The 14,566-nt window shown below is 34.1% G+C and overlaps 1 protein-coding gene across 5 annotated transcripts in view; it reads right to left on the minus strand.

Annotated features, from left to right (window-relative positions):
• MSH3 (mutS homolog 3) overlaps nt 1–14,566 on the minus strand; it is a 186,484-nt gene that overhangs the window by 65,596 nt on the left and 106,322 nt on the right. For all 5 annotated transcript variants that reach the window (XR_005782947.1, XR_005782945.1, XM_040449648.1 and 2 more), the window contains exons 14-17: nt 11,131–11,318; nt 10,230–10,398; nt 4,388–4,452; nt 1,918–2,034 (exon numbers count right to left, since the gene is read on the minus strand). Coding sequence is in view for 3 of the 5 variants with exons in the window: in XM_040449648.1 (XP_040305582.1) it covers nt 1,918–2,034; nt 4,388–4,452; nt 10,230–10,398; nt 11,131–11,318 (539 nt within the window). In the remaining 2 variants the exon portion in view is untranslated. The remainder of the gene's footprint in view (nt 1–1,917; nt 2,035–4,387; nt 4,453–10,229; nt 10,399–11,130; nt 11,319–14,566) is intronic.

Consider the following 14,566-nt stretch of genomic DNA (forward strand, 5'->3'; position numbering starts at 1 on the left):
CCCCTTCTCTCTCTGCCCCTCCCCCACTCACACTATGTCTTTCTCAAAATAAATAAATAAACAAACAAAATGACTCAGTTTTGAAGATGTCACATGGTACACAGACCTTACATTCCTGAGTGACTGCTCAGTGATCATGCCTTGTTATTCCCGGTGTAACTTCAATTTAGATCTAACCACTGGTTTACCTCTTGGGCTGTGTCCTATTCTGTCCCTGTTCTCATCACTGACCCATTTGGTCTTCCTATCCTGGCACTCTGTTTTGCCAGAGAGCAGCTACATTTGATATTCCTGCTCTTATCTCCCTCGATGTGAATATCAAAGTACCTTCAGCTTTAAACATCAGTCATTTTTTTCATACTCTCACTCCCTCCTTCTCAGGTCTTGTCCAGGCCAGCAAGACCCTAATTTAATTTGCTACTTATCTAGGAGACTTCGGTTGAGGGTAACTGTCCTTGATGATATTCTAGTATATGGAATTGAAAGGAGTGACACAGCTCTCGGGGGTACCATTTCAGTTATAAAAAAAAAAAAAAAGAAAGAAAAAGAAAAAAGAAAAGGCAGAGAGAGATAAGGGAATTATTTTGATGTAGCCTATTATGTTCTTTCTCATGTCAATTACATAAGTAAGACATGTGAATAAAATAAAAAACCATCATAAACCTTTAATATCACCATTACAACTCTTACAAAGTCTTGTTTGACTTCTTGATCTTTGTCCATTTGCTCCACTTCCCCAAATTTCAAAGAGATTACCCATACCTAGAAAAATGACAAGCTAAAAAACGGGCAACTCAAGTAACAATCTGATAGACTGGGATTACAACATAACATGAAACTTTATCACTAAGCCACCAACAAATTTAAGAATGAAGACATTAATCTCTGGTCAAAAGATATTGCTAGGTCCACAGGAAAAAGATTAAGACACTTGGGTTCTAAAGCTGTTATGACAGTTTACCATCAGATGTTGCCCAATGACATCTGAAGTTAACAAAAAGAAAGTTATCTTATTTTTTATTTACAAATTTATTTCTAAAATATTTAACTACTGTACAGGAGGCATTATAACTTATTTTTTAAAAAATCTGTAATCAAGATTATTCAACATCCACAGCCCATCTTCTAGAATACAGAAGAAGAGACACATTTTTTGAGAGAAGTTTCCATTTACTTTTGAAAGAACTTTCTTTCAGCCTTGATTTCTTGCAATATTTTGATCCAAACTAGTATGACTAATGCATAACGGTATCTCAGTAAGAGACATACACGTGTATAGCTGGTATTCAATCCCCTGACGTCAGGTTCATTGAGGTTAATCATTTTTTTAAAATGACATCATATTCACACCATCTGGCACCTTAATAAGTACTGTGCTTAACAATATTGTTCTCAAGTGGGGGCTCTAGTTGCAAAAGCTGTAGCTAAAGTTGAGCCAATATTTTTTTTGATAAAAATATAATGTATTTTTCTTATTTTGAAAGTAATGTAAGTACATTAAAGATACTTTTGATATCATGTCTTTGCAAAGTAAATTAAAATCTCCAGTAACCTCACCATCCAGAAATAATCAGTTAATACTCGAGGATATACATAAATACATTTCTTCAAAGAAGATACATAAATGGCCAATAAGCATATTAGTAATATAATAATATATAAATATATATAAATATATATATATTATAATATATAATATATATATTATAATATATATATATAATATATATAAATATTAGGCCTTTTTTATAAGTAAATGATGTCCAAAGTGGAATTTCAAAACTGAGAGAACACATGTACTCAACTATTTTATGGCAGGTCACAAGCAGTAATCTCTACTTTTCTTTTTGATAGAAAGATTTTCCGGTCTATTTCTCATAGCAAAAAGTCAGAGTATATTTTTCATTGTAAACTCACTCTAGAAAATCAAGCCATTCAGCACTGCAGTCAAGGACTAGCTGCTCCCGGAGCTGATTCAGACGTCTGTAATTTTCTACAATAAAAGGAGAGTGAAAGCGGCTCACAGCTTTTGTGCTAGAAGAGGGGAAGAAACATAAATAGGAAATCAAGGTTACTAAGAAACCACTAATACCTTCACTTCAGAAAATTAAAGTAGTTATTTATTATTCTCTGATGAACCTTGAAAGTAAATAGCTGTAAACAGAGAACATTCTTTAATTATGGTACTGAATTCTATTGATTCCAAAGATCTCTGTTGTAAATAAAGTACTTGGAGTTCATAAGACTTTGTTCAGGAAGCTCTAAAATGCATTTTAAATTATACCCATATGACAAGTTCAGAGTTTAGAGTTTCCATTTCATAAGCAGAAAGCTTTTTTCTTTAAGTTACACCAAATGAAAATGCTTGCTTATTAAAAAAAAGATCAGAAGCAAGTAAGTCCTGACAAAGCTGAATACACTGATGACGGTCATAATATTCTTTAAGTTTTATACTTTTCTGTATGACTACAGTATTTCAGTGAAAAAAAGAAAACTATAAAGAATTACAAAGAATAGCAATGCATTAATTCAGGAGGCAATCAAAGAAGAATGCTTCGTTATCTAACTGTAGATTCACAGCGGCTCCAGAAGGGAAGAAATACCGCATGCTCCTCGTCTGAGCTTGTGTATAATCTCTGCTTCTTCATCAAGAAACTGCAGAGCACAAGAGGGCCTGCCACAGGTCCCCAGTCAAAAAGTCTGGCCCAAGGCTCTAACTCTGCCTGCCACTTACTTGCTGTGTGACTTTGGGCAAATGTAACTGATCTTCTCTCAACATCACTTTCTTCATCTATAAAATGGGGATAATGACAGTATCTATGTCATAGGTACTGTTAACAGGATAAGATAGTGCTTAGCAAGGTGCCAATGTCCCATGACATTAGCACCCAATGTTAAGCACTGTTTTGTGGATGTGGTGATTATTACCACTGTTGATGTTATTATTATGTTTGAACCTTTGAGAAGAGAAGGTTGGAGTTAAGTGACAGGCAGGTGATGACAGACTGCACTCTGTTCTTTGTTTGCTCCCCTACTCCTGTCACAAGTATGTTTAATTTGGCATTATTGGAACAGGGGTGAGACTTTCACATGCAAAACCTGACTGATAATCTAACCTATCCCTGTCAAGGTTCTGATGGCCAAGTAACATATAAAATATAACAATGAGCTTCCCCCAAACTATCTTATTTATTCTTTCAATTTACATCACTGAATGTTCACAAGATGCTGACACTGATTTATGCCTTCCTTATCGCTTCTGAATTATCATCTAGACTTCTATGCAAACCTATTTGTCATAGCTTTCTCTTCCGACAAAATTCATTCAGTGAAACATTTCAGTTTCTTAGATAATTAGATGCACAATTTTAAATAACTTCTCTTCATAAAGCATATTTTGATTCATTAGCTATAGTATAGGACAGAAAACGAAAGAATACTTGCAAGGAGAGAAAACATCCCCTAAAAACAAAATACTCAAATTTCAATTATGGCTTCTAGTAACATGTAAGAAAAACAAGCTAAAGAAACCCATGATTGTACCTTCAGGATTCTTTGATAGTGGCAATAGATACTCATTTTCTTTTTGAATTAAAGTTAAAATTATAATAATCGTTCATACATGTCAAAATTTTCTCCCATCCTTAACATAGTTCCTTCATACAATCACCAGCTACTAGGCTCTCTTCTGCTTACTCAGGAAAATCTAACATTTTCATCTAAAGTTCATGAAAACATGTTAATAACAGTAGTAATAAATATTTCACAAAGAATACGATTCACAGGAGTATATACTTCTCTAACACCACTTCTTTAAATGAGTCCCCTCTTGGGAATTAATGCCTAACCAAGGCGAAAAGGCAGTCTCAATGTGGTTTTCTAATTTTGTTTTTGATTAAATTTGTTTTCATCAATTCATGATACAACTTACAAAAAAGAAGATGTAAACAACTATTATAATTATGTGGCATGGAAAGCATCAACAATAAAGAAATGCAGAGAGAGCTCAGTGAAGCAGAAAATGAAATTTCAGGTATGGCATTCATCAGAAAATTCAAGCAACCAAATTAATTTTATAACTGAAGATCCTCCAACATTTTTTCATGTGTTTAAAGTGTACTCTAAGGTGTTAAGAATAAAACAATAAAACAAGAAAATAAATATATACAAATAACATACTCTTTGGAAAAAATATTTTAAAATCAATGATAGAAAGAGTTTAAAATAATTATATCTTTGGTTAAAAGTTCCATAAGAAAACCAAAGGGGAAGAATCACATTTAATGTCATGAATATGGTTATTATCATTCCAAAAACATACAGGTGTACATGCTCATAATGTGTCATTATAATTCACGTTAAGAAAAAAATGTATTTTTAAACCTACCTTCCAACCTTAACCCAATCAGTTGGTATACACGATACAGCAGAATTCTTTATTTCAATCATAAACTAAAAGAAATATAAAGAAAAATTACATATTTAAATGATTAACCATTATATTTTTAAAGCTTCCTCAAAACTTCTATCAGTTTAGTAAATACTATTCTAATCATTCAAAATAAATCCAATACTGTTAAAAGGGAAGTTCATGTATGTCCAAATATATGTTCATGTATGCAACCAAATAATAATAATTAGGGTTGTAATACTTGCAATAAAGTACAACTTGTATTCAACAAAAGTTTGTAATAAGCATATAACTTCACAACTTAATGTTTATAACATTATCATGTGCATACTACAAATGGTGATTTTTCTTTAACAGTCTCTTTCATTTATTAGTACCCACTTACTTAAGAATTCTATTACTCAGTAATACGATTGAATTTCTAAGTACATACAATTTTAAAATATCAATTATGAAGTGCTATACCAGTTTGAGATATGGTCCATCCCTTATTCCGAACAGAAGAGGATTTATTGTCACGGCTGTTATACAAAGAGCCCAATATCTAAAAGTATCCTCATGAAAAAGCACAGATTTCTTCAGCTATCAGAAGATATTTTATCCCAAGGGTGTTTTCTTTAAGTTTTCACTTATATGAACCATATCTTTATTAAGCCAACTGCATTCTGCAAGCAAGCTTTTCTGAAATCGGCCAGGAAGCAAGTGAAATCAACTTCTACTATCATGCCTTTCATTTTTAGCATTAGTTGTAGGTCATCTCTTCCTCCTGCTTACTCTCCTGTATTATTGCAATGAAATTCAATGTTTTATTTAAGTGAATAAACACACAAACATTTATTTTGTACAGGAGGAACCCAGAAGCTATGTGGCTACCACTAATTTTGAGATGGCGGCAGGAACTTCTTTACGTATACCAGTTTTATAACATTTTAGGTATTCACAATATGCATATTATTAGCAGTGTTGGCCTATCTTTTGAGTTTATTTTTCTGTGTAGTTTTTCATAGAAATTATATTTCATAGAAACAACATAGAAATTATTGGAGTGCCCGGGTGGTTCAGTCAGTTTAGTGTCCGACTCTTGGTTTCAGCTCAGGTCATGCTCTCACGGCTCATGAGTTCAAGCCCCACATCGGGCTCTGTGCTCACAGCGTACAGCCTGCTTGGGATTCTCTCTCTCCTTTTCTCTCTCTCTCCCTTGCTCGTGCACACTCTCTCTCTCAAAATAAGTAAATAAACATTAAAAAAAAAGATTCTGCTGGGGCGCCTGGGTGGCGCAGTCGGTTAAGCGTCCGACTTCAGCCAGGTCACGATCTCGCGGTCCGGGAGTTCGAGCCCTGCGTCAGGCTCTGGGCTGATGGCTCAGAGCCTGGAGCCTGTTTCCGATTCTGTGTCTCCCTCTCTCTCTGCCCCTCCCCCGTTCATGCTCTGTCTCTCTCTATCCCAAAAATAAATAAACGTTGAAAAAAAAATAAAAAAAAAAAAGATTCTGCTTAAAAAAATAATATAGAAATTATTGGTTAATTTTAAGAATTTTCATTCTGAGAAAAAATTTCGCAACTAATGAGGCCTTCTTATATGGAGACAATACAATTTCAAACCTGCTACACCCAGTTAAACAATTAAGAGTGAAGAGTCTAAAAACTAGCCTTCGGCTACAAAAAGTAACTGAGGAAAAAACCCACAAAATAAATATCATTGACAAGAAAGATAAAAGCGCTTTAAGATTATGCTATAAAAACTGCCTAAGTATTATTGTTAAATGCCCAACAAGAAGGTATATTGATCCTTTTATAAAATAATTCTGGGAAGAGCTATGCCTGCAGTAAACTGCAAAATGCAGGACCACAGTGGCTCACTAATACTTGGGAAGAATACATCTAGAACTGTAATAACTAACACAGAGCTCGACTGGAGTTACTAAGGAAAGGAAGGCAGAAATTTTGAAAATTAGTTAAAACTGTCTCACTGGGCAGCCAGGGAGGCTGGCTTACTTAAGTAATTTGCCATAACAGGGCAACATGGGGCACCGGATTCATATCTGTGCCTTGCTACTAGTCATGGCCCTTTGAAGCATGCTGGGAATAGTGTGCACCATATGGTTCAATCTGTAAGTATCAAGGGTCTACTCTAAGGACTACATATCCTCAAAGAAGCCAAATGCAGAGCCAATACTGGATGGAAAACAGGGTGAGAGTTGGAAAAGCCCACATAGACCTTCTGCTTGTTACACCCCTGGGATTACTTCCTCAAGTTGGTGCTGGTCCTATATGTCCTCTTCTTCTCAGCTGGGGTTTCTCCAAAAACAGACTAGCAGGTTTTTGTTCTCTCTATACTACCTAAGGAATAGGAAAGTTTCTCTCTGTTTCCTTCTACAAATATTCTAAGAATGAGCAGACAGGCCTTTTAAGAATTTTATTGCTACAAAAATGGAAACCAACTAAAATTGGAAATTAACAAATATTTCAGAAAGCTTAGAGTGTTCTCACAGCCACTTTCCCTGCTCTACAGTCCCTGTTTCTTAGGTGGTGATGCAAAGTGTGCCATGATTTGTTCTAGCACTTTCTCTCATACTCCTAGGATCCAATTCTTTGTTGCTTAAATGTCAGATACCATTACTCAACTACAGTCTGTCATATCACTGGGCTGGCATCATGGCTAAGTTTGCTTAATTCACTCCAGAAACTGCTCTCTGTTTTCTTCAATACCACACTTAACCCATTCCTACTATCCCCCTTTTCTTTCTTCTCCTCAAGAACCTTCAAATATTTTTTTTTTATTTAGAAGTAAGATTTAATGGAAAATGCTTTTCATATCTTAAACATACCAAGCAGAATCTGCATATGCTGCATGTTGTGAACTAATGTTTTTTCCTAAAGATTTCTGCCTAATATTTCTTCCCTTTCCCCTAGGAATAATACCTACCAGTACTACTCCAAATCTAAATATCACCCCATATCCATTCCATATTTGATTCAAGATTAAAAGATAATTCTCTAGGGGCACCTGGGTGGCTCAGTTATCTGACTCTTGATTTTGGTTCAGGTCATGATCTCATGGTTGTGGGATCAAACCCTGCCTGCTTGGGATTCTCTCTCCCTCTCTCTCTGCCCCTCGCCCACTCGCACATGCGTACACTCTCTGTCTCTGTCTCTGGTCTCTCTGTCTCTTTCAAATAAATAAATAAACATTAAAAAAAAAGATGATTCTCTGTGTATCTAAAATATGAGAAAGACTATCATAGAAGCAGTGAACTAAGTTTCTGCTTTCATTATTTTCTTACAAATACTATCAGAGTCAGAGATAATAATGTGCATAGTCAGTAAGGCTTATAGTACTCTAATAAGTACATAAAAACTGGAAACAGAGGTGAAAAATGAATGTTCTCAAAAGTTAATACTGGCTTGACAATCTACTTATTTTTACCAATAATAACAAAATCCATGTACTACATGGGGCTGCTAAAACAGGTTTTTTAAAAACTGTTACACACGTTATGTGTACAGAATAAAATTTTAGAAGAGTATAAAAGAGCATATATAAATTAAGGACTTTCCTGCTATCCTCTTTCATTTCTCAGAGGTAATCATATTTGACAGAGTCAGTTCTCTGTACTTTAAGTATTTCTGAATAATTGTAAGTTTTTAAAACAGAATTTGATAACAATGCTGAAAATCTAGAATTCATTTGGTGTTTGAATAGAATCAATAATTCTCAAAAAATGTTATAAAAGTGATTCTGTACTGATGTACTATTAAAATTCTGTACTTTTTTAAAAAACCATTAAGAATCCATCCCACAGTTAATAACTAAGAAATTTCTTGCCTCAAACTCATCACCTTAACCTGAAGGTTAAGTAAAGAATAAGATAATTTGTATCTCCCTAATTATTTGTAATCCAATTACTTCATCTCCATACTGTGCTTTTTCTTAAACTTCATTACCACACTGATATAAAAAACAAAACAAAACAAAACATACTAGTCTACTATTGCTTATGAATTCCTGATCAGTTTTCCCCATTTTCACTGTAAAACTGCCAACTGAATACAGGACTGGTCCTCTCAAGACTTATGAGCTCTAAGACGTCTGGGTTTTATAAAATAAAATGTTAATATTTGTGAGTAAAGTGAAAGAAGGACATGGTAGAAAGACTGGAGTCAGGCAGGACTGGGCTTCTGACTCGGGTAACTTACCTAACTACTCCAAACCTCAGTTTTCTTTGCTGCAAAATGACAATAGCCCCTTTTTGTGTTATTATAAGGGTTAAATAATACATGTACAGCATTTAGCACCATTCTGAACAAGTGCTTGATAAATGGTAACTATATTAGTAGTAGTAGTAGTATATGAAGAACATTTACATAGTGCTTTAGAATTAAAAAGCACTTTTCATGTATTTTAATTCAACTGGTTTTTAAAGTAGTCTCATGACACAGGTGATTCTGCTGTGGTCACAGAGCATGTAAGTGGGGGAAGGGGCACTTACACACACAGCTTTTCCCCACTGTAACACCAGGTCACCACTTTTCTACTACCTATCTTTTATTAATGTTATTAAACAGTTTTGATCATCTCATTTTCAACAATAGCTCAGAATAGTGGTGGTAAGGTCATATGTTACTTTGCAAGGTCTTGATTGCATAGTGAAACCAAGTGATGCAATTAAATATTTGGTTATGGGAGGGCAACCAAGTATAAAGATTGTCAAATTATTTTTCTGTTATATGGAGTTCTATGTGGAATATACTGCAAAATGTCTGCCTGAGTCCAAAAGATTTAATTTTAGTCCAAAAGACAGGCCGACTTAATCAATGGTCTATTAAATGGCACAAGATTAATAAACGTTTCAGTAAAGATTATAATTTACTGTAGGATTTTATTTCGAATGATCATACAAATCAACATTCTTCTCACTAAATATGTAAAGGAATGCAAATATTTAAAAATTTTATTTGAAATTAAGGTCTTCCCTACTGGAAAAATACCTGTTTTTAAAAATTCTGAATAAAATGTTCATGCTCTGGAAATTATTCACACATTTCCTAATTTGCTATCTTAACAAAGTAGGATTTCTCAAATTCCCTCAGTTAGAATCTTTATATCTATTAAACATAAGATATAGAAGTAGCATGCCTTAAGACTCAGAATAAGACCGAAGGATACAACTACATTTAAAAGGCATACTTCTTCCTCGTTCTCACTCAGATATTTATAATACCAAACTTTAAACAGTGGTACACGTGCCAAAAAAAAAAAAAAAAACAAAATACATTCTAAACGGCACTTACATAATCTTATGGAAGACTCACTAACTGTAGGTTTTCACTATAGTTTTGTTTCTTTTTTTTTCTTTTTGTTTTTTAGCAGCTATACTAACATCAGAAGGAAACCCTGCCTTTTAATCACTATGATCCAATCAACACAGGTGGTTCTCTTCATATCATTTCATTATCTGCTGGCCAGACATCAAAGACTAACTTCTCTCTCCCGGATTTAGGGTAAATGAATCCTCTAAATTACTATTTACAATAATCATGGTTTTCTATAATACATTTCAGGAAATAAGATTAAAATACATGTAACATTACGTTGCATGATTTCACCAGGGGAATAAAGTAAATAAACACAAAATACTGTTACTAAAATCATTCTTATCAAAACAAGGCATTACATCTTATTTCCAAGGAACAAAAGAAAAAATATGAAAACTAAACAAAACAAACTTTCATCCTGTCCTCGGATTTTTGTTCACATTTTAAAGTAGCTTTTCTACCTGAGATAAACTAATGCAAAATAAAATTATGTCTGACATTACCTCCTGTCCTGATACTGTCACATACTGTGCAGAAGGATTTTTTAGTATTTTTCGTATATCTTGCAAATGTATTTGGATCCTGTGAGTAACTTCTTGAATTTCATCCTTCCTCTTTTTTATTAAAGGGAAGTCAGAAAGATCTTTGAATAAATCTGTTTTATCCCCACTTCTAAAAAATGGAAAAAAAAAAAAGCAAATATATATATTGAAGCATACTACTTATACCGATCATCAATTATTTTTCACAGCATGATAAAAGACCAAAGGGTTGGGAGCCAGGAAACGAGGCTCTAATCCCAGTTCTGCCACTAAGTATTTACAGGTAGGTTTCTTAATTTCTTTGAAGATAGACAAAATTATCCTAAAGACATTTTCATTTTGCAAGTTCATGATTTCCATGGTGTGAGAGATAAAATGAAATTTTTTGTTGTTTGCCTATTCAGAAAATAAGCACAAATGAAAATATTGTCTTTTCCCCCCCTTTATACAGAGTTCTTTGTGGGATGAACTGTGAAATGACTACCTCTTAAAGGATAACTTTGCTTCTGTAATTTCTAAATATAAGGCAGACCACTGGATATCTAGCAAATGAGTGTAAGATGCCATTTGCCACCCAATTTTAAATTAATAAATGCTACCAGTTGCTCTGCCTGGACTTTATCTTTTCATCATCCAATACCTAGAGAAGTACTGTATTGTCCTAAATAAAGAACTAAGTTTTAGATGGCAGAGGGTTACTTCTAGCTGTAATTGACAGCCTTTAGCATCCAATCACATTTCTAATTTCACAGGCAATTCCTACCATTACCGCTAGGGAAGCTTAGGAATCCATTCACCAAAGGGCAAATACATGAGTTCTTTATTTCCAGCAGTGACAATAATCTACGAATCTACTACTTACTTGGCAGCTTGTTCATTAAGTAGCTTTAAGAAACGCTCCACTGGACTGAGGAGTTCAGGAATTTCTAAAATAAATGTCTGGAGCAAGTCTGACCGAACGTGGGAATTAACAGCAGGTATTAATGCTTGAAATTCTGACTTCAGGTGATACAGGGTTTTGACAATCAAGAAGAACTCTTGTGTAGAACACTGAAAATAGAAATATTTTTTAGCTAAATAATACAAGATATATGAACATGATGTTTAATTAGTGGTCTTTTAATTAATAGTCTTTTTAAAGTTAGAATATAAGAAAATTTTAATTTACTCTATAAACTAGTTAATTGAAATAAAATACTGCTGATACCTTCCAAATGTTAAATCAATAGTTTAAATACTTTATAACATTTTAAAGCTCTCAAGGAAACAATGTGGGTCAGGGATAGTAAAGCCAATATTTGCTCAATATTTTCTCATTTTAAAATATATTGACCATATAGCAAAAATACAGTAAACAATGTCAAAAATATAAAGGACAATCCTGGGGAAATATCTGCAAGACATATGATAAAGGGCAAAACTATCCCTAGAATAATAAGCTCTTACAAATCGACCTGGAAAAGGAATAATCCAAAGAATAATGGCTAAATGAACTGAATATGCAGCTCATAAAAAAGGAATGTCCAATAAGCACTTGATTAACCTCACATACAATTAGAACAAGCAAATTAAAATGACAAGATAGCATTTGTCACTTACCAGAATGCCAAAGATTTAAAAGGCTGATAAGAGATGAGTCACACAGGATATAAAGAAAGACACTTTGATATACCATTAGCAGAGGCATATCCTCTTTGAGGAGGATTGTTTGACTAAATTCCACTTTTAACAATTAAACTAAAACTATAACAAGAAGTGAAAAAGATATGTGGCTCTGAATATTTATAGTAGCACTGTTGGTAATAATATTAAAAAGATGAATAAGAAACAAGTATCTAACAAATGAGATTTTATTTTATTTTATTTAAATTTTTTTTTCAACGTTTTTATTTATTTTTGGGACAGCGAGAGACAGAGCATGAACGGGGGAGGGGCAGAGAGAGAGGGAGACACAGAATCGGAAACAGGCTCCAGGCTCTGAGCCATCAGCCCAGAGACCGACGCGGGGCTCGAACTCACGGACTGCGAGATCGTGACCTGGCTGAAGTCGGACGCTTAACCGACTGCGCCACCCAGGCGCCCACAAATGAGATTGTATTAGGAAAAACTCATACAATATAATACTGTTAAACAGTTAAAAAATTAAGACATCTGTACATATTAATGTACACATCAATATGGAACTCCCTAATTTCAACATATTAAACAAACATTGTATATGTTTATACTATATACCACATATGTATTTATACAGTAAAATTTCACTTTTGATTATACTACATGCATTATTCTATATAAATAAAAATATAAACAAAAAAATTTCTGGAGGGTACACTTGTTAACTTACTTTAGTTACCCCTGGGTAGTGTGTAAGCAGGGGAAAGTAGAGGAAAAGTTTTTACACTTTATCTTATACTCCTGTACACACTGACAATTTTTTAACATGAACATGAATAATTTTTACTTTTGGAGCTTCTGATAAAGAGAATAAGATGAACATGTGTATCTCATTTCACTCTATCTTGAAACCACAGTCAAAGGTTGTTTAAAAAGACATAAAACCTCAAAAATAACTAGAAGAAAAGACACCAGCAACAACAACTTAGAAGCTGTAAAGTAAATGGACAAGTGGTCACTGATTTAGAAGACTCATGATACTAGAATCTTAAGGTAGATGTGAGGTAAGCTAGGACCTAACTTAAGTTACACCAAGAATCCTAAAATTCTGAGGAACTGGTGGCACAAATTATCTTTGGAAGAGGAAGCCGGGGGTGGGTTGAAAATGACTGTTTGAAAATGAATTAAGAAGCAATTATCCTTCAATACTCTATTCGTCTCCACACCACTGAGCAACGAACATTCTCCTACCCGACAAAAGACTAGTTTTATCCTCTCGAGAAGGGAAAACATAGGATATGTGAGCCATCTTCAAGCACAGGGAAGGATGACAGTACCACCAAAAGCAAGGGATTAAGAAAACAGTTGCAAACTGAATGCTGAGATTCCCAGTTGTCCCCTTCTAGCTCCCAGAACACTGTTAGCCATTTAGAAGGCTACAAAAGACCCTGGAAAATCTCATGAGCCCAAGATGAAAACTCTGAAGATACTAAAGCAGGAGTTCTCCCCATAAATGGATCAGCTAGTATATTGTACAGTTCACCTCATATTTTGCAAACCATATTCAACTACAGAGCACTTCCTATCAGCATTTTAGCCCTCCACTCTTTAAAAATGATCAGACATCAGATAAAAAATTCTAATGTGAAATGAAAGAAACCAAACAATAAATCAACAAATAAATTTTTTAAGACATTCATTTTCTTCTACTTACATAGATATACACAGCATAAATAAATAGAAGAAAATGTCTTAAAAAAAAAAACAACCAGGGGCGCCTGGGTGGCGCAGTCGGTTAAGCGTCCGACTTCAGCCAGGTCACGATCTTACGGTCCGTGAGTTCGAGCCCCGCATCAGGCTCAGGGCTGATGGCTCGGAGCCTGGAGCCTGTTTCCGATTCTGTGTCTCCCTCTCTCTCTGCCCCTCCCCCGTTCATGTTCTGTCTCTCTCTGTCCCAAAAATAAAATAAACGTTGAAAAAAAAAATTAAAAAAAAAAAAAAACAACCAATACACTCAGTTAATCAGAGAATAATGCAAACATGAAACAAGAACAGGATACTATTTTTTTTTCTTAAAGGAACATTCCAAGAATAGAATTCAATCAATTAAAATAAAATAGTTGCAAAAAAGAAAGAACCAAAAAATAATTCAGGACAATTTCCCAGAACTTGGTTGCCAGATTGAAGGGCTCAATACAATGGTTGAAAATAGAACTAAATCATGGAAAATCAACATGAAATTTTATAACACTTGGGAAAAAAAGAAAATTTTTAGAAGGGGAGAAAAAAAAAATCACACCAAGTAATGTATAGCCTAGAATTTTATACCCAGTAAAACTACCAATCAAATGTGAGTAGAAAAAAAGGTCATTTCCAGACATCAATATCTCAAAACATTTACTGTTAACTCGAACAACACAGGTTGGAAACGTATAGGTCTACTTCTACACAAATTCTTTTGGATAAATACTATAGTACTGTAAATGTGTTTTCTCTCTTAAAAGAAATTTTCTTAACATTATGATTTTCTTCACATCTCTAGCTTACCTCAATGTAATAATACAGTATATAATGTACATATACAAAACATAGTGTTAATCAAATGTCATTAATGCTTCAGATCAAAAGTAGGCTATTAGTAGTTAAGTGCTGGGGGGGGGTCAAAAGTTACACATGGATTT

Source organism: Herpailurus yagouaroundi, unplaced genomic scaffold (assembly GCF_014898765.1).
Source record: "Herpailurus yagouaroundi ecotype Mexico unplaced genomic scaffold, PumYag 29, whole genome shotgun sequence".
Lineage (NCBI taxonomy): Eukaryota > Metazoa > Chordata > Mammalia > Carnivora > Felidae > Herpailurus > Herpailurus yagouaroundi.